Source organism: Juglans regia, chromosome 2, assembly GCF_001411555.2.
Source record: "Juglans regia cultivar Chandler chromosome 2, Walnut 2.0, whole genome shotgun sequence".
NCBI classification, from domain to species: Eukaryota; Viridiplantae; Streptophyta; class Magnoliopsida; order Fagales; family Juglandaceae; genus Juglans; species Juglans regia.
In genome coordinates this window covers 8,182,542-8,206,810 of record NC_049902.1, presented here as the reverse complement: position 1 = coordinate 8,206,810, position 24,269 = coordinate 8,182,542, and the positions used below count along the sequence as shown (strand labels likewise).

General features: G+C 39.2%; 2 protein-coding genes across 2 annotated transcripts; both read left to right on the top strand.

Moving 5' to 3' along the window:
• Nucleotides 1–10,487: 10,487 nt before the first annotated feature.
• LOC108982588 lies at nucleotides 10,488–10,919 on the top strand. The gene has a single exon (XM_018954005.2). The coding sequence runs from the start codon at nucleotides 10,488–10,490 to the stop codon at nucleotides 10,917–10,919; it is 432 nt and encodes a 143-aa protein (XP_018809550.2).
• A 6,577-nt stretch (nucleotides 10,920–17,496) lies between these two features.
• On the top strand, nucleotides 17,497–23,265 carry LOC108982890 (PLASMODESMATA CALLOSE-BINDING PROTEIN 3-like). Its single transcript, XM_018954364.2, has 4 exons — nucleotides 17,497–17,746; nucleotides 18,414–18,653; nucleotides 18,808–18,841; nucleotides 22,639–23,265. Exons 1-4 carry the CDS (start codon nucleotides 17,695–17,697, stop codon nucleotides 22,904–22,906), a joined length of 594 nt encoding a protein of 197 aa, XP_018809909.1. The 5' UTR covers nucleotides 17,497–17,694; the 3' UTR covers nucleotides 22,907–23,265.
• The last annotated feature ends 1,004 nt before the right edge of the window (nucleotides 23,266–24,269 follow it).

Below are 24,269 nucleotides of genomic sequence, written 5' to 3'. Positions count from 1 at the left end.
ACATGCAGGGTTTGTCCAAGAATAAAAGACATGTGGCCAAACTTCTTGTTAAAAAAAAAAATGAGGTTACTTGCAAACAAAAATCAGCCCCCGCTTTTTGTTTTATGGATGAGCATTGCATGTTAGAGAATTAAAAATCAGGAACCAATAAATTTGAAGAACAAGATGTGCGTTCACCCCCCAAGAGAGCACCGCAGGCGTATTTGAGACATTGAGACAACTACCAAACAACATGAATTCCTTGATTAAAGGTATCTGATTCCTACTTACATCGACTTTTAGCGCAACCACTTGTGACAATCTTTCGTTTATTGTTCTCTCATGAAATTCAAAGATGGTGAGCTTCATGCTCCTTTACGTTGCTTGCCAAGGTGGCAAGCATGTTTGCTCCTTGTGTTGCTTGACTGGGTGGCAAGCATTGTGAAGGGTAATGAAGCCCATAGCATCAAAGACCTGTGGTACTGCTTGGTCCGAAGAGATCAAGAAACATATTTTTATACAGCCTAATGGATGTGATCGAGGTTGGAAAACTTGATCGAGATGGCATGAAGATACAGGATGAGATTTGTTGTCCGAATACACATGATTGTTAAAACGGCACAAAGTAGACCATTAGGTCCGGATAGGACAATTATGAACCATTGATTCGAAGGACAATTAGAACATGTTAAAATTGTGTGTTTAATAGAAGTGGCTAGGCATAATGTGTTATTTTTTATGGACTAGCATAGATCTTATATTGGTCTTAGACTCATAATAGGATGGGCCAAAAATATATGAGGAAGCCATTTCTCTCATCCTATGTATAATAGAGTTAGCCCATTGGATTCTATTATGGTGTGTGGTTAGGGCTAAAGGGAAGTTCTTCCTCTCTCTAAAGTTTCAGTCGTCGCTACAGTGCCGCCACTAGAATGAAAAAACAGATGTGTGGTTCTTCAACTATGGAGGTAATCACTCAATCCTTTACACCATTTTCCCACAATTGGTATTAGAGTCTCAGTTTTAGATCACTGTTTAAATGGACTTTTGTGTTTATAAAATACCATTTCGGATTTGTTCTATTTTCACCATTCAAAACTTTTTTTTTTTTCATTTTTGAGTGTTATGGGGTGACCAGAAACTTCCTGTCGGTCTGCTGTGGTGGTCACCAATGTGTGGTTCACCGGGTCTCTCCAAAACCAGCACTTAAGGTGGCCAAAATATTTTTTTTTTAGGTTTTTTAATTTTATATTAAATATATATGGCTATCAGAGGCACGTGAGGACGTTGAAATGTCTTCATCAGTGTCCCTTCATCCAGATCTCCCAAAAAATGGCATTTGGCTGGCATTTACAGGAATAATAATGGTGGAGGCTGCTGCTTATGCTATTGGAAATCGGATTACAACATTATAGAAACTGAGTCATGGCTCCTTTTAATTCAGGTAGGTTTCTTCCTTGACGGAAATTGGACTTAAGCCTTCCTGGAAGGCATAGACTTGTTGCTTGTAGTTGGCCCAATTTTAAATCTAGCCTTTCAATAAGGTATTAAGTTGAGCTTGAGGCTTGGGTTATTTGTTTTTGGGCTTCAAGCTTTTAGATATGATCTCGTCCATTGTTGGGTTAGTACAACTTTTTTGGGTTTAAGTTCATTGGGTCGAATTAGATCTTATACCCATACCCACTACCCATGGTTTGACCTTGACCTATTTGACTACTAACTTTGACCGTTGACCTGACTAGTTTGACCGACACAGTTGATTGGGTTGTCCAGCTGAATCGGATCTAGATTCTTACCCGAATTTGATAAAATAACCTGAGACATGATTATGTGTAAGAATCCATTTTGTGTTTCGAATTCTAGCATATGTTTGAAATGAAAATTATATTTTCATTATGAAGATATTTATGGGTGCATGTCTTGTGTATGCATAATAAATTTTGTGCTATCCTCACCTTTTAGTTAATCAATCTAATGTCTAATGAAACTAAGAGATTAACAAAATTAAGCTAATGAATAAGCTAGATTAGAAAATAATTGATGCAATACAAGCTGGGAATTGCAAAGTCCCAAAATTAAGATTTTGGGATTCATCCTTGTATTCAAATCACAAAATTCTCAAAATCAATATATAACCATTGTAATACATATATAATGGAAGTTTAAATGAGCAAGAAAAACAACTAATATCAAGTCAAATAAGCAGGAAATAAAATGCCCAAACTGAATGGTTCTAAGCTAAAGATCTCAAAAATACACCATAAATTTCAAACTAAAATTTAAATAAAAAGTTAGGGAAAGGAGAGAGCAAGCTAGATGGCTGGAGATGGAGGTGGCAGGCAGTGGCGGAAGGCTAGGCAGCGGCAATTGGACCCCTTGAGGAGCTCTTCAAGCTGCAGGGCTGGAACTCTTTTTTCTTTTCTTCTGAGCGCTCCTGACTTCTCTCGCCTAGCGTCCCCATCGTTTTTGCATAGTGTCCCTTTTATATTCTTTTCGTCTGGCGTATTTTTTTTCATTCCCTAGCGGCCTCAAGTCTTCATGTGCTTTTTTCTTTTTTCTTTTTTTCCGTCATGTAGCTATTTAGCCCAACTTATTTCTTTTGTCTTCACATGGCCTTAAAACCCAAAAAAACTCCTTTTTCCGTGTTGTGTTCATCTTTTGGCCTCCCAGTGTGCGAGTTTTCCTTTTCATTTTCATGTGCGTGAGTTTGGTCTCCTTATGTTTTGCCCAGAGTGAGTTTCTTTTTCCCTTTCCATGTGAGTTTCTCCCAATAGCTTGTGTGAGTCTTTTTGGTTCATATGAAAAAAATAGAAACCAGAAAAAAACTAATTTAGCTCAATCAATCTTCAGATGATAAGCTTATGTGATTGCCTTTAGGCTGTTCAACGTAGGCTGACCCAATATCGCAATGTACGATGATGGGTCCTCCACCACCAAGAAGTCTGTCATGGTCGCGGAGGTTCTAGACGCCTTCCCTGCCAACACTGATAGGGTGATCGTGCCCACCGGCTGGATTATATCCCTAGAGAATCCTTTGATTGCCATTGGGGAGGGGCGTAAACGGTTAGGGTTGATTTCCATTTCGGTGAACGCATCCTTGAACAGGATATCGGCGAAACTGCCGTTATCAATCAGGATCCTCCATGTCACAAAGTTTGCGATATGCATGGTCACGACTAGCATGTCATCACAGGGATGGATGACCCCTTCCACCGTCCTTTTCGATGAATGTTATAACAGTACCCTATGTGTGCCGCTTTTGTCCGATTGGGGCTCTTCCTGTCGTTAATACTTCCTTATACCGTGCCCTCTGAGCGTGGGCTTTTCGTCTTGACAAGGTGGGGCCACCACCCGCATATCCTTATTATGGTGCAAATTTTACCCAAAGGGCTTCGTGTTCAGGACGGGCCCAACGCGGGGGGTTTTGTGGTGCTTCTCTCTCGGTCAGGTGCCTTTTAGGACTCTCACTTCGTCGCTGCCCTACACGTCCATTTTCCTGGTACATGGGACATCGGTCCCCTGTGGGGTGCTGGGTCAACAAATGTTCTAGTTCCTCCACCATCTGTTTCAAGGTGTAGTAGTTTTCGGTCCTGTGCCTATCAGTCTTGTGGTATGAGTAGTATCGTTGGTCCTTTTGGCCCTACGGGGCAAGCGCATGTTCCTCCTGCATGGCGAGGCTGGTGTGCACGTATTTCTCGCCATGCGCCGGGCCAACCTATTGCCTTCTCGACTAGCATCCTATGAGTCTTTTCCTAGTCTTTCACGGGCCTTCCCCCTTGCCGACCCACTAGCCTTCTTTCCGATCTACTCCAGCTAGGTTTTCCTGGGGGACCTCAGAGCCCGCAATGTGTCTTCCACATTGATGAAGCTGTATGTGCGGTCCCATGAACTCCCACAGCATCGCGGGGGTCTTTTGCGCAAATTCCTACATGAACGAATTTCTTGGCCAGACACTTCCTAGTAGAGCAGCCAGGGTGATTTTCTCATCCTGGTCATCCTTTTTCATTCGTTCTTTGTTGAACTAAGACATGTACGCTTTTATACTCTCGTCGTTGCGTTGCTTGATGGTCAGAAGGTAAGCTACCAGTCGTTTCCTCTTCCTACTTGCCATAAACTGTGTTAGGAATAGGCGGGCCAGCTCTCTGAATCTGTCGATAAACCTTAGGGTATGACCCGAACCACCCTCTTGCCACGCCCTTCAACGTCAACGGAAATGCCCGTGCAGAGTCATATGGACCTTAAAAGTCTCCAAATGTTCAAGAGGATCCTTAGACCCGTCATACATCTCCATCTAAGCGACTTTGAACTTGGATGGGAGCGTTGCTGCCATGACTTCTGCACTATATGGTAAGTCAATGCTAGTGAGCAGTTGATCCACAAAGGATGATGCGCCCATCTTCTTGGTCATTTCCACATACTTGTCTATGAGCTTCTGCAACTCATGGTAAATTTGCCTCATTTCCTCTTCAACAATGTCAACCTCTGTTGCGCTTTGTGACTCGGCGTGTTTGTTTTGGCTTGGTCCTACATCTTCCATAAACTCGCCATTTGTAAAACTTCATTTTCTTGCTAGAGGCTTCGCTCCTCTGTGGTCAGTTTCTTTATCATGTCCTCAATTTCAACTAGTCTTGCCTCCATGTTTCTCAATGATTCTTCCTGTTCATGCGTGGTTTGTGAATGCATTGCTGCCGGCATACGAATGACACACTAATCTACACATCTCATAGAAGGTGTCACTGTTGATATCATGTTTCATGCCCTGGGCAACTTGGCGATTCCTCTTTAAGACCTACAAGACCCAATGAGATGAGGGCTTAGGGTGGTGAGGGGCACATTCGATGCCTAAGTTAGGATTATCTTTTTGTGTGGAGAGTGCAAGGAGAAAGTGGTCTGATCCCTTTATCTGAGCTCGGGACGTGCATATATACCTAGTCATGGTGGCCCCCCCTCTACTAGCAAATCGTGCAAAGGTGTACTGGGCGTTGTACTGGCGCCTCTATCATGTCAGTCTTTGTCTTGTCGTATTGTTAGTGAGTTTACAGTTGGTCTCTTGTTGTAGGTAAGAGGGAGGTGTGTGCACTGTCATAATTGCAAAGGTGAGTGGACTTCGGGTTTTGACCTTGCATGCTGGCCCCTCTGGCCATTTAATGCAGCGTGCCCATTGTTCGGCAGCATGGATTGTTAGCAAGGGCAGGTGAAGTGACTAGTTATTATATTTGACGGGCTCTCTTAGGCTCGGCTCAACCCTGCATTGGGCTATCTACTAACCGGCTTGGGCCTTGAGGGAAATAAACCCAACACGGCCCAAAGAGAAGGAAGTAAACTCCCTTCGCATTTATAAATTAACATGGTTTGTTATAACATATTGAATTGCAAAGTTATTTTTTATCAAAGAATATATTTAATGTATCATATCTAAAAATTAATACTAGTTTGTGAACTTTTAGAGACATTTTTGTGATTCTAACACTTCTTACCCATATTATAAAGCAATGAATCTATTTATGATAAATAGACTCAATTTATAAGTTTATAATTACAAATAGTTCTTCCATAGAACTAATGACGTATACGATACTTTAACTCTTAATGTAGATGTTACATAATCGATTCTCATCTTCTAAAGGCTACAATTGTAGTAGGAGCATCTACCAATACAAGGATTATCCAAAGATAATCATCTCACAGTTGTTGAGAACAAGTCAAACCATAATATTGCTCATAAAAACTAACACAAAAAAATAGATAATTTGATCCACTTTATGAATCTATTTTCCTTCTTATTTAGATCCTAAAATTCAACAAAAACTGAAGCAAATCTTAATGTTATATATAGAACTCCCTTTAGCAAGTTTCATGTGGCTTAAAATTAGGGGTGTAAATTTCAATCGAAAAACTGGACCGGACCGAACCGGACCGGTTGGTCCGGTTTTGAATTAGTCCGGTCCGGAATCGGTTTCTATATTATGAAAACTGGCCGGATCCAGTCCGGTTTTAGTTCCGTAGTTTTCGAGACCGGACCAAACCGAACCGGACCGGTTAGAAAAAATATATATATAAAAATTAATTTTATATATTATACAAAATATTTTTTATATATAAATTTTATATATAATATATATATAATTATATATCATATATGAAATAATTTCATATTATAATTTATAAATTATAACATAAAATGTTAATTTTAAATATGAACATTTGTAATTGTTTGATTATATGTTATTAATATAATTATATATAAGATAATGTTATTATAATTTATAAAATAAAAGTTTAATCTTAAAGATGAAAATTTAATTGATCATATGCTTTAAACATAAAATATATTTTAAATTATTAATAACATTTTATTATAAGAATTAACACTTTATTATATATTTTTTACATTTAAAAAAAAACCAAAAAAGGGGACCGGACCGAACCAGAAACAGGTAAAACCGGAGGTACCGATTTAGGAGGGTAACTGGGGCGTAATCGGTTTTGAAAAATGTAAAATCGGTATATACCGGTTCAGTCTTAAATTTTGTCTAAGACCGGACCGGACCGGACCAGATCGGTTACACCCCTACTTAAAATGATCAAAACAAGCATACACCTCTCCGCCTAAAATGGTTAGTGGTAGGCAGAATGGACCCTCATGGAAAGTGGCTCGAGCCCACAACCCGGGGGTGTATGGCTCTAGAAGACAGAGCCCTACAAAACAAAAATCAAAGCTTAATAACTATCGTGTGCCAACAAAGAATTCAAATCCACACGCCACTATCACTAGTAATTGTCATAATGGGCAAAATTACCTCTAGAGGGGCAACACGCTCCCAAATAATTTGCGACCAAGAAACAGCGACAACAAGTGCTCGAGCAAACGACATGATGGAAATAAGGTTCATAGAGATGGAGGAAAGGATGAAGAAGATGACTCTGGATCTGGAAAATCTCCAGCGAGAAAACGAGGCTCTTAGACAAAAAAGTGCAAATAATGCTACACCGAGCCACGTTGAAAGAAATGAGGCGGAATCACAAAGCATGACCAGAGATAATGGTAGTGCCGCTCCCGTTGAAATTCAAAGTTCTACAAATGGAGTTGTATGACGGTCTAAAGATCCCGTCAAACATCTGGAGACTTTCAAAGCTCACACGATTTCTCCGAAGAGATCACTTGTCGAGCTTTTCCCTTGAATCTGAAGGGGATAACAAGAGGATGGTTTTGACCCCTACAGCCGGGCTCCATAGATAGCTTTGAAGAACTCGCTAGGTAGTTTTTGAAGCAGTTCATGGTCAGTAGAAGGATAAGGCAACCGCTTGCTGACCTCTTAATCGTCAAACAATGGGAGGACAAGAGCTTAGAGGCTACCTAGCTTGGGAGGCGTATAACCCAGAAGTCCATTTATGGCGAGATTGGCAAGAAGAACTCCAACAACGCTGTGGGAGTTTATGGATAGAGTAGACAATTTTGTTAACATAAAGGATACGATCAGGGCTTTAACCTCCCCGAGAAGTTCCGAGTTGGAGTAGGCATAACAAAGTCCCAAAAAGTCAAGCGACGGGAAAGCACCGGTGTATGTAAAAAAAGGCCACTATGATAAGAGGCAGGATGGAGGCACATCTTCATGAAGCCAAGTTTCTAGTTTTGCACACATGAGCTTAAATGTGCAAACAAAAAGCAATGACTAATCATGAGGCAATGGCAACTGCAATAGAAGAATCACCGCTTTTGTACCTACCACCAGATTTTGCACACATAATATGGAGGTCTGTTACTCTCTGAAGAAGAAGATGGAGACAGTGAGGTAGAACGAAGAATTGGAACGAATAATCAACCACACCACAGTGAAAGGCCTAAACGATGAAGGAGAATACGGGAAAATCTCGAAGACACCCCTCATCAAAGTCCGGCCAGGAGCAATGCGAGCTTGGAAAAATCCAGACAATAGCAGAAGAAAAGCGCACGCTCAAAGGGCCAGATATAGATAAGTCTTCTCAATGGAAAGGCCCCCAAAGTAAGCAAGGAACGATAAAGCCATCACCATATCTTTTGGTGACAAAGACTGTGAAGGGGTTCAATACCCCCAGGATGAAGCACTAGTGGTAATGCTATTGGTAGCCAACTACACCAATAGGAGGATTTTGATATGTAACGGTAGCTCAGCCAACATCCTCTTCCGGGATGCCTTCATAGAGACAAGAATCAACCCAAGCTGATTACGCCTTTTGCCCATGCCATTGAAAGGATTCACACGAGACATGGTCTAGCCCATAGGCACAATAACGATGCTTGTCTCTGCTGGCAGAGGGCCTTCCACCACTACCACTATGATCGATTTTCTGGTAGTTAAATCTCCTTCCTCGTACAGTGCTATTCTAGGACATTCGAACTTGAATAACCTGAAAATCATGACCTCCACCTATCACCTGGAGATGAAATTCTTGAAGGAAGTAGGTGTAGGAGAAGTCTGTGGCGAGCAAGTACTCGCACGAGAGTGCTATATACAAGAGTTCAAGAATGGAGGGAAAGACATGCAAATGGTAGAAAACTCAAATTTTGGAGAAGTGCCACCACTGCCATCAGAGCTCATTGATTACGATGTGGAAACTAGGGACAAGCAGAACCTAAAGCAAGCAGAGGTGAATGAGTCTCTACAGCTAGTGGTCCTTGACCCAATCCATCCTGAAGCTACCACAAGGATTGGGACCAGAATGGGGCCCGAAATAAGCCAGTAGCTAAATCATCTCCTGATTGAACATAAAGTTCGCCTAGAATCATGAAGACATGCTCGAAATAGACAACAAAGTCATTGAGCATTGTCTCTGCGTAAGCCCCAAGGCCAAGAAGGTTCAACAAAAACAAAGAAACTTCAGCACAAAAAAGTACATGGCCGTAGCCGAAGAAGTTGACTACATGCTAGCGGCATAATTTATTCAAGAAGCCCGCTACCCTGAATTGTTGTTCAATGTAGTGCTAGTAAAGAAGTCAATAGCAAATGGAGAGGATGTGCGTTGACTTTACCGACTTGAATAAAACATGCCTGGATGACAGTTTCCCTTACCGCACATTAACCTAATAGTATACTCCACTGCAGGACATCGCATGTTAAGCTTCATGGACGCCTATTCAAGATACAACTAGATCTGGATGAGCCAAGACTATGAAGAAAATATGCCATTCATAACGGATCACGGGTTGTATTGTTATCAAGTTATGCCTTTTGGACTGAAGAATGATAGGGCAACTTATCAAAGACTAGTGAATCGTACATTCAAGAAGTAGAAAGGCTGGAACATATGGGTATATGTAGACTATCTGCTTGTAAAGAGTAGAGAACCCGAGCAATATATAGCCAACCTGTGAGAAGCTTTCATCGTCCTTTGGTAGTACAAGATGAAGCTTAGCCCTGTGAAATGTGCCTTTGGTGCAGATTCAAGCAAGTTTTTGGGCTTTATGGTCCCAAAAAGGAAGATAGAAGCCAACCCAGAAAAGATCAAGGTGATAATCAATATGAAGCCATATCATAACATAAACAAGGTGCAAAGGCTAACTAGACGAGTGGCGGTGCTCAACAGGTTCATCTCCAGGTCCACGAACAAGTGACTGCCTTTCTTCAAGGTGTTACAGAAAGCTCAATCATAGAATGGCAAATGAAACAAGGGTTTGAAAAGTTAAAAGGGTATCTATCCAACCCGTCACTCCTTAGTCATGCGGGACAATGAGAGACCTTATATTTGTATAAATCAGTTTCACTTGATGCAATCTCGACGGGTTTGGTGAGAAAGGAGAAGGGTAGCCAAAGACCGGTTTACTACACAAGACAAGCCTTCAAAAGACCTTAAGCACGTTATCCCTGAATGGACATGCTAGCCTTTGTGCTGGTAACAACCGCTTGACGACTAAGGCCGTATTTCCAAGCTTACTAGATCAAAGTTTTAATAAAGACCCTATTTGAAGAAATCGCTCCAAAAACCAGACTCCTCTAGGCGTCTCATGAATTGGGTGAATTCCACAATGAGTACCTTCTCACCATGAAAGGGCAAATCTTGACAGACTTCATAGTCAAATTCACCAACTTCTCAAAAGAAATCCAGGCTGCACTGACTAGAAAGCCCTGGCCGGTTTTTGTTGACGGCTCATCCTGCCTCGTGGCTAAGAAGTAGGGGTGCATATCACAGTCGATTTCGGAGAAAAACACTATTATGAAATAAAGCTTACCTTCAAAACCACCAACAACGAAACAAAGTACAAAACATTGCTGGCGAGACTCACCGTGGCTGAGGCGTTAGGAGCAAAGGAAGTTGATATAAGGGCCAATTCTCAGGTAGTCGTCAATCAAGTCATAGGAGAATATACGACGAAGGGCGGTAAATTGAAGAAGTATCTGCAACTAGTATGAGAGAAGCGTGACTACTTCCAGTATTTCAGCATTAAGCAAATATCACGAGAAGAAAATTGGTAGGTAGACAAACTAGCACGAATTGCCTTGGGCATGGAGGAGTCCACACTCCAATGGGAAATGGCAGACAGAATGCTGGAAACCCCCGCCATTGGGATTGAAGTTTCAAAAGTGAAATCAAGACCACCAGAATGGAGACTAGATGTGATTAAGTACCTTGATACTGGAGAACTCCCCGATGAAAAATGGGAGGTGAGGAAGGTTAAGAACAAAGCGACATACTTTACTCTTATATGGGGTGTTATACATTCAAGGTTTCTCTACCCCCTCCTGAGGTGTGTGTCGTTGGAAGAAGCATTATACATATTGGCGGATATACATGAAGGAGTGTGCGGGAATCACTTCGGCGAGAGAACCATATTGGGAAAAGCCATGAGAATGGGTTATTATTGGCCCCGTGCCTTCAAAGACGCGGAAGAATTTGTCAGAAAGTGCACGAAGTGTCAGTTATTTGCAACCATATTGCATTGTCCGCTAGAAAAATTGACGTAGATTACATCACCTTAGTTTTTTGCACAATGGGGAGTTGACATAGTCAACCCCTTAGCCTCGAGCAAATGAGGCATAAGGTTTGTGGTTGTCACCTTGATTACTTTACCAAATAGGTAAATGCAGAAGCGTTGGCTATAATCACGATGAACAACATCTCCAAATTCCTATAGGAATTTGGCATTCATCGAAATATCATCTCAGACAATGGAATAAAATTCGACTTTAACCACTATCGCAACTAATGCATAGAGTTGGGAATCAAATATAAATATTCATTTACAGGGCACCCGCAGGCCAACGGACAAGTCGAGGGGGCCAACAAAATTTTGTTTAGGATTTTATAGAAGAAGCTAACTGATAAGTAAGGAAACTAGGCAAAGGAACGTCCAGAGATTTTGTGGGCAGATCGAACCACCGTCAAGACAGCAACGAGAAAAACCCATTTTCCTTTTACCTATAGGAGTGAGGTAGTTGTACCAGTGGGAGTCGAGATTCCCAACTATAGGATTCAACTCTTTGACCAGGACTCCAATGATAAGAAGCTGGAAGAGCATCTAGACTTATAAGGAGAAAGAAGAGAGGAGGTCAAAGTCCAAACGACGATCAATAAAAGAAAGGCGAAGCACTACTTCAACTGGAGATTGAAGCCCAGTTCCTTCAAAGTCGACGAATTAGTCTTAAAGGAAACAAGAACTACTACACAAAAAGAAAGAAAACTTGGTCCCCAGTGGTAAGGATTGTATGTAGTAGTCACCAACAACCGACCGAGGTCGTACTGCCTTAAAGACACGCAAGGAAATGAGCTACCTCACTAGTGGAATGTCGAGCACTTAAGGAAATATTTTGTTTAATTGTATCCATGTATATCGAATGTTATGAATAAGATTATCTCCTTTCCACATTACGTGTCTATTATTTCATGACGTTCCTCTCCCAACTTGTAAGGCGAATGCTCTTGCATTTAGATAGCAATCAACGAGCGCTGGTAGTCCCTTGACTACTTTGACCCTCACCCTCTAAGCCGAGTGTTCTCCCATTTTCACAGCCCCTTAATTGTTGCGACCCTCTCCCTCTTAAGTAGAGGGCTCTTGAATTCGCATGACGCCTAATAGGTGATGACAGTCTCTTGACTGCTTCAACCGTTGCCCCATTAAGTAGAGCAATCTATCATTCGCACGACGGCTAACAGGTGATGATAGTCCCTTGACTATTTTGACTCTCACCCCTTTAAGCCGAGTGCTATCGCATTTGCATGGTGGCTAATGGGCGATGACAGTCACTTGACTGGTCCAACCCTCACCCATTTAAGTCAATGCTCTCGCATTTGCATAAGGATCAACGGGCGATGATAATCTCTTGATTGCTTTTACCCTTGCCCCTTAAGCCAGGTGCTCTCACATTTGCACGGCAATCAACTGGTGATGACAGTCCATTGACTACTTTGACCTTTACCCCTTTAATTCGAGTGCTCTCACATTCGCACTACGATCATTGGGTGATGACATTCCCTTTACTACTTTAACCAATGTTTTGAATACCGTACTGGATGCTGTACCGGTCAAGGTATTGGAACGAAATATTTCGGTACCGGTACCGTTTCGGAATAACATTTCGGAATACTCGATATATAAATAAATTATATTCGAAAATAATAGTCTATATATAAATAAATTATATATAAATACATATATATAAATTATAAATAGTCTAATCTGAATTGTGGGTTAAAAAATAAACTTGTAGTTTGAAAAAACGAAAAAAAAAATACTGGCTGAAATATCGGCTGGTACCGGCCAAAATTGAGGTCGGTACAGGCCGAAATTGAGGCCGATACGTCCGGTATCGGGCGGTACGGCCGGTATTTGACCGGTACAAAATAGATATAGTACCTATACCAGCTGGACGGCCGGTATGAAAAATTTCGGCCGTCACGGCCGGTACGGTACAAAATTTAAAACTATGACTTCAACCCTCACCCTCAAACTGAGTACCCTTGCACTCGCATGACAATCAACAAGTCAAAACAGTAAGTACTCAAACATACGTAGAAAGACATCAACTCCACAACAAGTATCAAAATAAAGTAAAAAAAAAGAGTATCAAGATCCAAACAAGCACAACAAGAACCTAGTGGCAAAATGTTACAACTATGAAAGATACTTCATGTAACCGTCTAAGGAGTAATCAAAATAGAAAAAGAAACAATAGTCATTAGGAGTTCTGATATGAAGGAAGAAAGGCGTTGGGCATCACATCTTGGCCCAGAGAATCAATAAAGTGAAAGACAACACAATTGGGATCAATGAAGTCCAGATTCAATGATTGCAAATCTGCACCTGAATTCCTCAAAAGATAGCACCTCAAACTCTGCATACCATATTTGTAGCCTAGCCCCCTAGCCACTGCAAGCAGAGGTGAAAGACGAACGGCCTTCTCCATATAAGCCCTTAACTCAGTCTCCAACTCGGCAACTTTATTCTGGAATTCACTTAATTTCTGCCTATGGATCTCTGTGACCTTGTTGAACTTAGGAAACTCTTCATTATACTTCTTGAGGTCCTTGTTGGCTGCCTCAAACCGAGCTTCCAGCTAAGCCCTCTCACCATGAGTGCAATCAAGAGTTGCATTGAGTTCTTGACTAGCATTCAACAAGGCGACCAACTTGTTGGCATACTCTGAGGCACGCTTGCTGGCTCTATCTAACTCTTGCTCTAGGCATTGAAGTCTATCTTGCCTAGCATTGTGTTCATCTTCCAAAACTCTAGCCTCAAAATGGCACATTGTCACCTCTTTGTCAGACTTTTGCAGATCCTGTCACAGACCTGCCACCACGTCTCGGAGGCCAGAGACATCCTCCTTCAACATATGGGAATATGACTCAATTAGAATGGGGGTCCACCAGTTCTCCTATCTCCACCCTTGCCTCATAGATAATCTGGCGAGCTTCTTCGGTATAGGTACGAAGAGAGACAACCTCATCCTCCAGGTAGAGCTGGCGATCCACAATCCACTCGACAAGTTCGTTGACCCCTTAAGACATAAAACCAATCAATATTAAGAAGATAAGGAACAAATAATAAAGTCACCAAAATCGAGAAACTTACTGAAGATAAGAACCCCCTCCTCCACCTAGTTGTTTGCTTGTGAGGATGGGCCCAAAGTGTAGGATCCAGAAGGACCAAGTAGTCCCCCACTAGCAAAAGGGGGCTTGGAGCCAGTAGCCGATTTTAACAGCAAGAAGGTGAAGCCATGGGCAAGTGGGGATTGAAAGTCACACCAATCGGGCCCATCGATCCAACTTCTCCATCGAAGGTACCCTTTTTAACTTAGCTAGCAAGGAAACTTCCCCGCCAAGCGGAGAGACACTGAAGGGCGGAAAAGGAATAGAGACATGACTGTCACTAACCTCAACGCTTGAAAGGTCATCTAAGGACAATCCCTGATAATAAAAAACAAGAATAGGAGTCTCCCTGCCAAAAGTTGTAAAGGGAACAGATGGCATGGAAACACCTTGGTCGGCCCGAAAGCCACTCCATCGCCAACCTCTTGGATACCGGCCAAGTCCCCTTGGGCTAGAGGCTAACCACCCATGGACTCAAAGGGCACCTCGGGAAGAGGATTGACAGAACCTTTCGACATAGGCTCCAGAAATGCGGGGTGTAGCTCTGCGTTGATATCTTCCTCCTCCTCATCCTAGAGATCAAGGATTTAAATTGTCCCATCAGTAGGAGATGGGGCTTGTCCACTTGGAAAAGGATTTGAGACACGGCCATCGCTAAACTGAATGCTTGAAGGGTCATCTAAGGACAATCTTCGATAATCAAAAGGAAGGATAGAAGACTCCCACCAAAAGTTGTGGAGGGATTAGATGGCGTGGAAACACCTTGGTCGCCCTTAGAAGCACTCCATCGCCAACCTCTTGCATACCGGCCAAGTCCCCTGGCGCTAGAGGCTAACCACCCAAGGACTGAAAGGGCACCTCAGGGAGAGGACCAATAAAACCTTTTGGCACAAGCTCCAGAAACGCGGGGTGTAGCTCCAAGTCATTATCTTCCTCCTCCTCATCCTAATGATCAAGGATTTCAACTGTCCCATTGGTAGGAGATGGGGTTTGTCCACTCAGATCCCAATCACCTAATTGAGAATACTCGGGCTCTAAGACTAAACCAAGTCAACTTTGGCCTGCTTCATAATCTCATCCAAGCGATCACTATAAGTCGAAGTTGGGTGAATAAGCCCATTGCCTTTTGGAGACAATGGGACCTACAGATGACGACCGTCTGGCGACATCGAGCTACTGTATCTAGGAAGCGATGAAGACTGCCCATGAAAAGGGGTGGAGACATCCTCGGGCAGTAAGAGCTACCACCCCCAACCTTTTTAGGAGAAACTTGGGAGTAGGAAGAGCGAGAGTCATGAGAACCAAAGCGGGAAGTATTGCGTGGAGCCATTGGAAGCAGAGAAAAGGGCAGACGTGAAGAGTATAAGAGAACTTAAGGTTTAGAGGAGAATACGACGACAATGATGGACTAGGGTTTCGGGAAGAGAATGCAATGGTGGAAAAAAAATGAAAGATGGGTTTAAATAGGAGTAGTGATGGTTAGAAGACCCCAACAAGAACAAGTGTCACTAATGCAGATGCCAAACAGGCAAATCCCGTTATTTGTGCTGCACGAGAGGATGTGAAAGCTGAACTACCACACGTCATACCAAACGTGGGGAGGCGTATCAACGAAGCAGCCATTTGAAACCAAAGGGAATAATAAATGAAGCCAAAATTGAAAATTTCCACCATACTCATATGACAGGAATTTGGGGGGTAACTGAAGGGCCGAACGGACCGTCATGGAAAGGGGGCTAAGCCCACAACTCAAGGGCCCGTGGTCTGGAAGATGGAGGCTGCAAAACAAGAATCAAAGGTCAATAACCATCACGCACCAACGAGGAAATCAAATCCACATGCCATCAATCACTAGTAATTGTCATAACGGGCAAGATTACCTCCCGCGTGATATGCGCCCATAATACCCACCTGGGCTATTAATTCCCTAGAGTAACGGTTGACTAAGAGCTCTGAAGATCCGCATTCCATAAAGGGTCAGAGGAAATTGCACCTTGAAGACAAGCCTTCACCATCGTATGGCCAACCCGCCGGTATAAATAGAGGTTAAAAGACACACTTGAGGTAATTTTTGAACTCCCTGAAATTCGAATCACTTCCCAGATTATACACTAACTTTAACATCGAAGGTGTCCCTAGACACACCTAGCCTCACCTACTTTCTTATTGCAGGTTACTGAAAATCGTTGTCAGTGCTACGAAACACGTCCGCAACAATCAGCATCGTCACTCTCTCCATGTGGCCTCCTTTTTCTATTCCAGCATACAACATGCTAGAAATTAAGAATAAAAAAAGAGAAATTTTTAGTTGCAGATAGATTACATATATATAAAAGAAAATTCACAAACTGGATGTGACTTGATGCGATACATCAGATTGTGAAGTTACTTTTATTATAAAGTAAATCTAATCGATCATATAAAGTCATGTTAATTTTTGTATTTATTTTTACGTGATTTCTTTATAACAGTAACATTTCTCTAAAAAAAAATATCAAAATGCTTTTGAGAGTTAAAATTTATTGATATAAGAATGAATTTTTTAAAAAGGAAAATGTCTACGCATAAATCTTATATAATAAAATTTATATTTTAACGTGATTTAATGCAACCTATTATATCATAATTTTTTTTATTATAAAATAAAAATAATTTATTAAGGTTTCATTTAAAATTTGGACTCAATTGAGTTCAGTTTAATTTTAAACTGAATTTAACATAAATATACAAGTCTCAAATCACTAAACTCAACTCATCTTTACTCTTGTGACCCATAATTTTTTCAACTCAATAACTTTTTACACATAAGACTCAAAATTTTTTTTAATTTCTTATAAATATATCTAAATTCATATTAGATAGATTTTATAAAATTCACTTTATTATTTTAACTCATTACTATTTATAAAAAATTAATTCATCTTAATTCGGTTTAATATTCAAAGGCAAAAAAATTAAAAAAATTAAATTATATCTGTGTATAAAAGCGTCCATCCATTTTTCTCGCCGCGGATCACAGTTTACAATGTGAGAGACCAAAAAGCTAGCCAGGTTTAAGGCGTGTGTCCCGTTGGAACTGTTTTTCCCCCTCGATAAAGGGTAAAGAAAGCTTAAAAAAGCCTTAAAGCCTAAAGGGTGAATCAACGGATGAATGCATGTAACTAGGCATCGTTTGGTTATATAGTTTAGATTAAATAAGATAATGGATAAAAAAAAAAAAGATTAGATAAGGTAAAATAAAATATTTTATTATTTTAATATAAATTTTATTTTATAATTAAAAAAATTAAATTATTTATTATATTTTTATAAAAATTTAAAATAATTAAAATAATTATGTGAAATAAAATGAGATTGTTTATTTTGTAAGAATATACAGAAATGAACACTCGCAAGTGACAAGCCGACACCCAACACAAGCAGCGCTTCATCTGTCATCCCACGCTCTACGTGTCTATATTCCACTTTACATGTCAGTGCTTTTTTTTTTTTTTTTTTTTAGAGATATTCGGATTCCCCCTCTTCCATTGTTCACACACCCATATTAATAAGGCCATCTCTGTCTCTCTCTCAGAGCCTCCAATAACCGGACAGGCTGTCTCGGAGGAGCACCATTGCTACCTCTTCTAACCAGTAATCATTCCTTCTCAGATCATGGCTGTCTTGGCTTTTCTAGTGCTCTTCTTGGCCATGACTGGCCATTCAAGTAAGCTCGTAGCATTTTTCTTTTCTTCCTTTCTTTCTTTCTTCAACCCCCCCCCAAAACTAAAGCCTCTCTCTCTCTCTCTCTCATGTTCGTTTCTTAGTTTCTTTATGAGGGTGCATTTAGATTCAATGTTCTGATAAAAAATGGTTCATATTTGTTGGTAGAAATGGTTGTATAATCCATATTTTGAACATTACCAGCATTTTCATTTTTTTTTTCCACATATTATGTTGGTGTTATACAGTATTAGCGTTTCCCTTTCGTCATATGTTGCTAGTTACGGGTTTTCATCTTTGGATAGACTTCTATCTTCTGCTCTCAGTTTGTAAAGCTCTTATATGGGCTAGAAATGCTTGTGATGAGGCTATAACCACCCCCTCTTTTTTCCCAAACATTTCTCAAAACAAGTGTCTTTCTTTCTTTCTTTCTTTTCTTTTGTTCTGAACAAACATTCTCATTTTTCTCTATAAAATAGCCCATTCTCTACAAAACAAACATTCTTATGCTTTTGTAAAACAAATCGAAGGACCTTGCTTCTCTTGGTTGCCTTTTTTTTTGTTTTTTTGTAGAGTGAAAATTTTGCTAGCAACTCTCTCTCTCTCTCTCTCTCTACCTGTCCAGAGCTGATCTGCTTTTTCTTTTGGGGTGGGGGGATTGTGGTAATCAGGTGCTACCTGGTGTGTTTGCAAGGATGGGTTGGGTGACGCAGCCCTACAGAAGTCATTGGACTATGCCTGTGGAGCTGGGGCTGACTGTAACCCTATCCATGTAAATGGAGCCTGTTACCAACCCAACTCTGTTAGGGCTCATTGCTCCTATGCTGTTAACAGCTTCTTCCAAAAAAAGGGTCAAGCTCAAGGCACCTGTGATTTTGCTGGCACCGCCTCCATTTCTACTACTGACCCTAGTGAGTTGCATGCCCTTCATAAAATTCTAATTTTTCTTTCTTTTTTACACAGACACGATTAGGGAAAAATAGAAAGAAAAAACAAAACTTTTTAAGATCAGATCAGAGAGCTCATGGCTACTTTTTTTCTTTTTTCTCTGTTGGTGATTTACAGGCATTACTGGTTGTGTTTTCCCTTCCAGCGCCAGGTATAATTTTCCTTGCTCTTTTTTTTTTCAGCGATTTACTTATTTTCCATAAACTTAAATCGGCAGTAAATAAAATCATATTTGTTGCTTCTTTTCAATTTTCTTGTCAGGATGTAGTGGTGGGTCCTTTATTTTCTTAGAAAATGAAGGTCCCTTAACATTTACGACCATTAAAAATCCGACAGTGTCATCCCTGTATAGGATCTTCGTTTAACTTCTCATACTCAGGGAATTTGAGTGCCAGTAAAGTTACAGTGACAAGATAAATATAGGCATTTTTAGACCACTAGCTCTATTCTTTGGCAGATCTACTTGTTTCACCCTGCAAAGCGCAAACGCCCATAGCCATTTTTTTGGGAATTACTAGCTCTAAGCTCTTACACATTTCACTCCATGCTTGAATTTTATTGGCTAGTTTGTTCACAATCTTTGTGAGCTTGGACTTAAGCGAGTTCTATTACATTTGCATACAGAAAATCTCTCTGCACTAGTGCTGGATGCTTTTTTTGGCTGCTATAATCTCTTCATTTTCTCCTTCACATTTTTTCATGGGGATCAATAAACGCCTCTCTTTTTTGTATTTTGAAAAGTATAGCCGTGTGAAAGAAAGATTTCAAGTCCTACATCATTCCCTCTCTTTATCCTCTTATAAAATGCTATAATTTTTTGGAGAAATTGAATCTAGACGCTTCTTTTCCATTCTCTCTCCTTTACTCGTTTCACCCAATAAAAATGCCTACTTTCTGTCATTTGACCAATATTCAAGATTGCATGATGATGTTGCTGACTGGGTGCTCATTTATTGGTTTGGTAGCACTGTAGGCATTTAAATACAACATTATGCTATGATTGGGATCCAATGCTTTTTACCAAAGGTTAATCCAAACAGTGTAAAAAGTTGTATCTTGGAGAAAGACAAAATTGTCCATATCTCATCTGTGTCAGCACTTTTGTTTTGTGGCCTCTGAGAAAGCTAAGAAACCAATGTCCATAACATATAGGGTTTAGATGCCAGAGAGTACAGTGGAAAGTGGTGGCCAAAAAAATTAAAAAAAAAAAACTTTAGCCAATTATATTAAAAGAAATTTATAAATTAATCTAAATTATAAAATTATTTTTATTATAAAATAAATTTTAAATGTATTAATTTATAATTTTTTTTTATGTAATTTTTTTTTTTAATGTTTGTAAGTCATACTTCCACACTTTGATGGTGGGCCAAACCAATTTGTTCGATGTTAAGGGCTTCTGGCATAATAGGACTTGGGATGGACAAAAGTTTTTGAGATTTGAGCCAACTTTTGAAATTTGAGAGGTCTCGTGTGTTGTGCATGTCTTATCCTTTTAAGTTGTTGGCCTTTTTAACAGTCACTTTGGGAAAAAAAAAAAGAGAATTTGACTCTGTTTGGAGAAAGTTTTTTTTTTTTTTAACAGCAAGAAAAAAAAATAGCATATTTTTCAAAAATAATTTTACCCTTTTATTAGACTTTGTTCCATAACAAAAAAAATCCAGACAGATTTTAGAAACAAAACTTCTAAAAAGCCTTTTCATATCAAATAATTTTTTTCCCTTTTCAACCTACCCTACAACTTTCACGAACATAAAAAAAAAAAAAATACTTTCCTAAATATTTTCTCTTTCCAAAAATATTTCTCAGGAAAAAAACTAACAATTTTCTTTGATATAAGAAAATATTTCTGTTATCCACACAAGGCCTAGAGGCTAGAAGATAGGGGATCCGTCCTACTATGCCGAATTGTGCACAAAACTCAATGACTATTCTAACTTCAATCAAAACGTCTTTCAATTTGGGAAAAAAAAAAAAAAATCTATTTTTTCATCCAACAATTTGGTTGGATTTAAATGAAAAGTAAAAAACACAAAAATGAAAACATTTTTTATAAAAAATAAAAAAAAATACCACAGAAAATTATAATCATACAAATTTTTAATTTTACTTATCTTCGTTCTCAAATCCCAATACACAACATTTATTTAAAAACATACTCTAGTTTTTCTGTCTACTTTCACAAAATCCAGTAAACAATACCTCTAAAAAAAATTCTAAAACCAACATTGTCTAAAATATTCTGAACAAAGCATACCTCTAGTCATGTATCTTTAAGAAAATTTCTTTAACATTTTTGCAGTCTGTATAATGAATTATACAAACAAAATGCTAGAGTCACCGAATGTTGGGTCCTGAAAATTTTTTTTCTTTTTTCTTTTTATTTAGTGATTAAAGAAGTGTTTTTTTAATGATGTTGTGATTTTTTTTTTTAGAAAAGAAATGTTTAAGAATATAAATAAATGAATGAATAAAAATAAAAAAATATTTTTGTTCTTATTGGGATGGGTCTCGTGCTACATCTGCTCTTATACAAACATTGTCAACTTCTTGTTGAACGACTATGATATCTAACGATCTTTTTAACTAATAAATGAAAGATCATTGCAAATTATTGCTTGACGTTGAATTTATTAACTTATTAATAACTTTATTGCTGATTATCTCATCAAGAAATCTTTGATGGCTTCTACCATGGTGCAGGCAAAGCCACATGCAGACCAGATGTATTGTCTACCCTTCCACAATTTAAAAGAAATCACGTAATGCATAAAATAGAAGAAAATAACCCTCATAATGCTCAAAATTCTTATTTTTCCTGTAAGAAATATTTTCAAAAAACTGTCAAAATATTACTTTAGTGGTTAAATAGTGAACATAGGATGAGCTGCAGACTGAGATATCTTGAGTTTGATTTGACACTAGGAGCTCCCTTAAGTTACCTAATACACAGCTGCCTTGGGGAGAGTATGCATCATAAAACTTTTTTAGAATTTTTAAAAATATATGTAAATAGGGTTTTGCTAAGACATTTTTTTGTTCAAAATTTTTTAAAAAAGTACACTTATTTAAAGCTCAAAGCATTGGTCCTAATTCTTTTTGCAGTCTTGTTTGAATATAACAATATTTTTCTTCTTTTTCTTCTCATTCTTACACATTAGTCTTGCATCTGAAAATGGAGGTAAATCAATCAAAACATTTTCTGTCTTTTATATAAGAAAGATTTATTTTTGCAGCAGATGATTCTGTGAGAAGTGAAATCATACTGTATGAAGTGTTGAGATATATTTCAGGTTGCCATAGTCTTCTCTTAGAAAGGGACATTTCACTTGCATTTGATCCCATATAAAGCTATAAACTAAAAGTTAAAATACTTAAGAAGACAAAAATTTTTCAAATTTCAAACTCTCCATGTTGTTCTTGTTTAGTAGCTGTGTGGGTGAGCATCACTAGCATTTAGTAGTTATAAATCGTATAAATTCCAAAATGAAGTAAAAACCTATTTTTTCAAGATCTTTATGTTGATTAACTTGGTTTTGCTTTACAAAGTGAGGATAGAGTAGATCTCATGTCATATTAGAAGACCTAAAGAATAAAAGAACACTATATACAAAGTAACGTACATTTTCCATTTCAAAATCGTTTAAAGCTTATTTGGGAAATGATGGAAATTCTACTATTATCATGTTACTTGTCAGACAATGCAGATACCGGTAACTATGCTGCTTGGTCTTTTTGCAAGCAATGGATGTAAAATCATGAAATTCGTGTAAATCTGAAATTAGCAGAGAATCCTTAGATTTTGAACAAACTTAAGAATCTATATTTTCTTTTCTTCAATGTTTTATAAAATCAATCTATGTTTTGAAGTTTCAAAGACGTGCTTGCTTATGAATTTCTGGTTTTTAAGGTTGAGTTAGTAAACCTTGCTTTATTTTCTTAATTCAGTGCTGCAAGCACCAGTACAACCCCGACGACAACAACGCCATCATCCACCACCACACCCACAACTACAACCACCACGCCCACAACCACCAGTCCATACACAACAACGCCTTCCACTGGAGTGCTAGGAGGGATTGGTACTGGTGTAGGGCCGTCAGGAGCTGGCATTAATACAGATGAAAGTCATGGTGGGCTTAGACTCTTAGACACTACTTTCTTCTCTTTCTCTATGATCCTCTTTTTCACAGGCTGCATGGTTTGGTGGGGTTGAAGAGAGAGGAACCGTGATGGTGGTGGGGCAGGGTGGTCAGAGATGATGCTGGATTTCAGTGTCCAGAGGTGGGTATGCATGTGATTCTGCTGTTGTTCTGTAGCTGTTCATCTAAGGACAATCTTGCTAGGTTCTGTTTTTTTCTTCTTCCTGGGGTCAAAAGGTGGGCTTTTGATACCTTTGGTGGTATTATCGTGTTGCTAGTCGGACAATGGGACTCTCTCTCTCTGTGTACATCTAGAGGGTTGGTAATTTATTAATTTGATGAGAATTGGGCAACCCATGTTTCTATTTGGTACTGGAAAACTCTGTAAAATATCACTATGGAGTGTTCATTTCACTTTTATTTCTCTTCTAAATCGTTGTCATGCCTATTATCCTGGATGCCTCATTGTGAAGAGCATTCAACTTTTATATCTGAAAGTGTTAAAAGGACGTGTCCCATCACCGGTTGTGATTGCTCACCTGTAAATCATTAAGTGGGCAGCATGGTATGCTTGTGACCTTTCTGATGTTTAAGTCAGTAATGAGAAGTAATAATTTTAGAATGCATAAAATCAGAGGTTAAGGGTTACCTGTTGCTCTTATATATAGGCATGGAGAATATATGATGCATATTATAAACTGATTAACTTTGTACTATGCTCATCCATCATAAAATTTATCCCTGACGTATTGAAATCATCTAATCACACGTGGGCCATATCCATAACATGAGAATTTATTCATTCCTAATAGATCGGCAGTAGAGTCTTTACTAAGTCACACGACTCTTTTGAACCCTTTAGGAGTGATGGGCCTTGGGTCTCTAGTTTGGGCCAGACCAATATTAACTCCTCCAATTATCCTACTAATTTATCTTGCATGTAAGCGTGGTGAATTTATAATGAAGGAATTATAAATATTTTGCTTCACTCAGTTGAGAGCGCTTGAGACCCTAGATCACCCTACCGGTAATTTGGGACAACCTATGGGTTACCATGTTAGCCAATTTATTATTTTACTCGTCCTTTCTGCTTAACAAGAAGCGAGAATTTTAAACTTGGGGAAACTTGCATATGTTACCCAATAACCATCGTCTTGTTCTTCAATCTTTTCGCTTAGAGGCAAGTAATGATGATTTATATTTATTATCTTCATTTGTCTACTCTTTTTTATTTTTCATCTTCTTCACGATTTCTTCATTTCTTCTTTACGTTTTGGAAACTTCATTATCTCGACTTCTTTATCTGCGATCCCAATCTTCTGCATTTTTCCTTTTCATCTGCTTCTTTGTTACCCTCATGGCCCAACGAAATACATCTTGATCCCCTACTGTCCCAGAATCTTCTACCACTAAAGACGTCCCATACTTCAAAGGTTT

Bases quoted from the DNA above. Each gene is read 5' to 3' on its own strand.
- LOC108982588 (XM_018954005.2), top strand. From the start codon at position 10,488: ATGGCAGACAGAATGCTGGAAACCCCCGCCATTGGGATTGAAGTTTCA.
- LOC108982890 (XM_018954364.2), top strand. From the start codon at position 17,695: ATGGCTGTCTTGGCTTTTCTAGTGCTCTTCTTGGCCATGACTGGCCAT. The intron at 17,747-18,413 runs GTAAGCTCGTAG...TGTGGTAATCAG, and splicing joins GGCCATGACTGGCCATTCAA to GTGCTACCTGGTGTGTTTGC. The intron at 18,654-18,807 runs GTGAGTTGCATG...GGTGATTTACAG, and splicing joins CATTTCTACTACTGACCCTA to GCATTACTGGTTGTGTTTTC.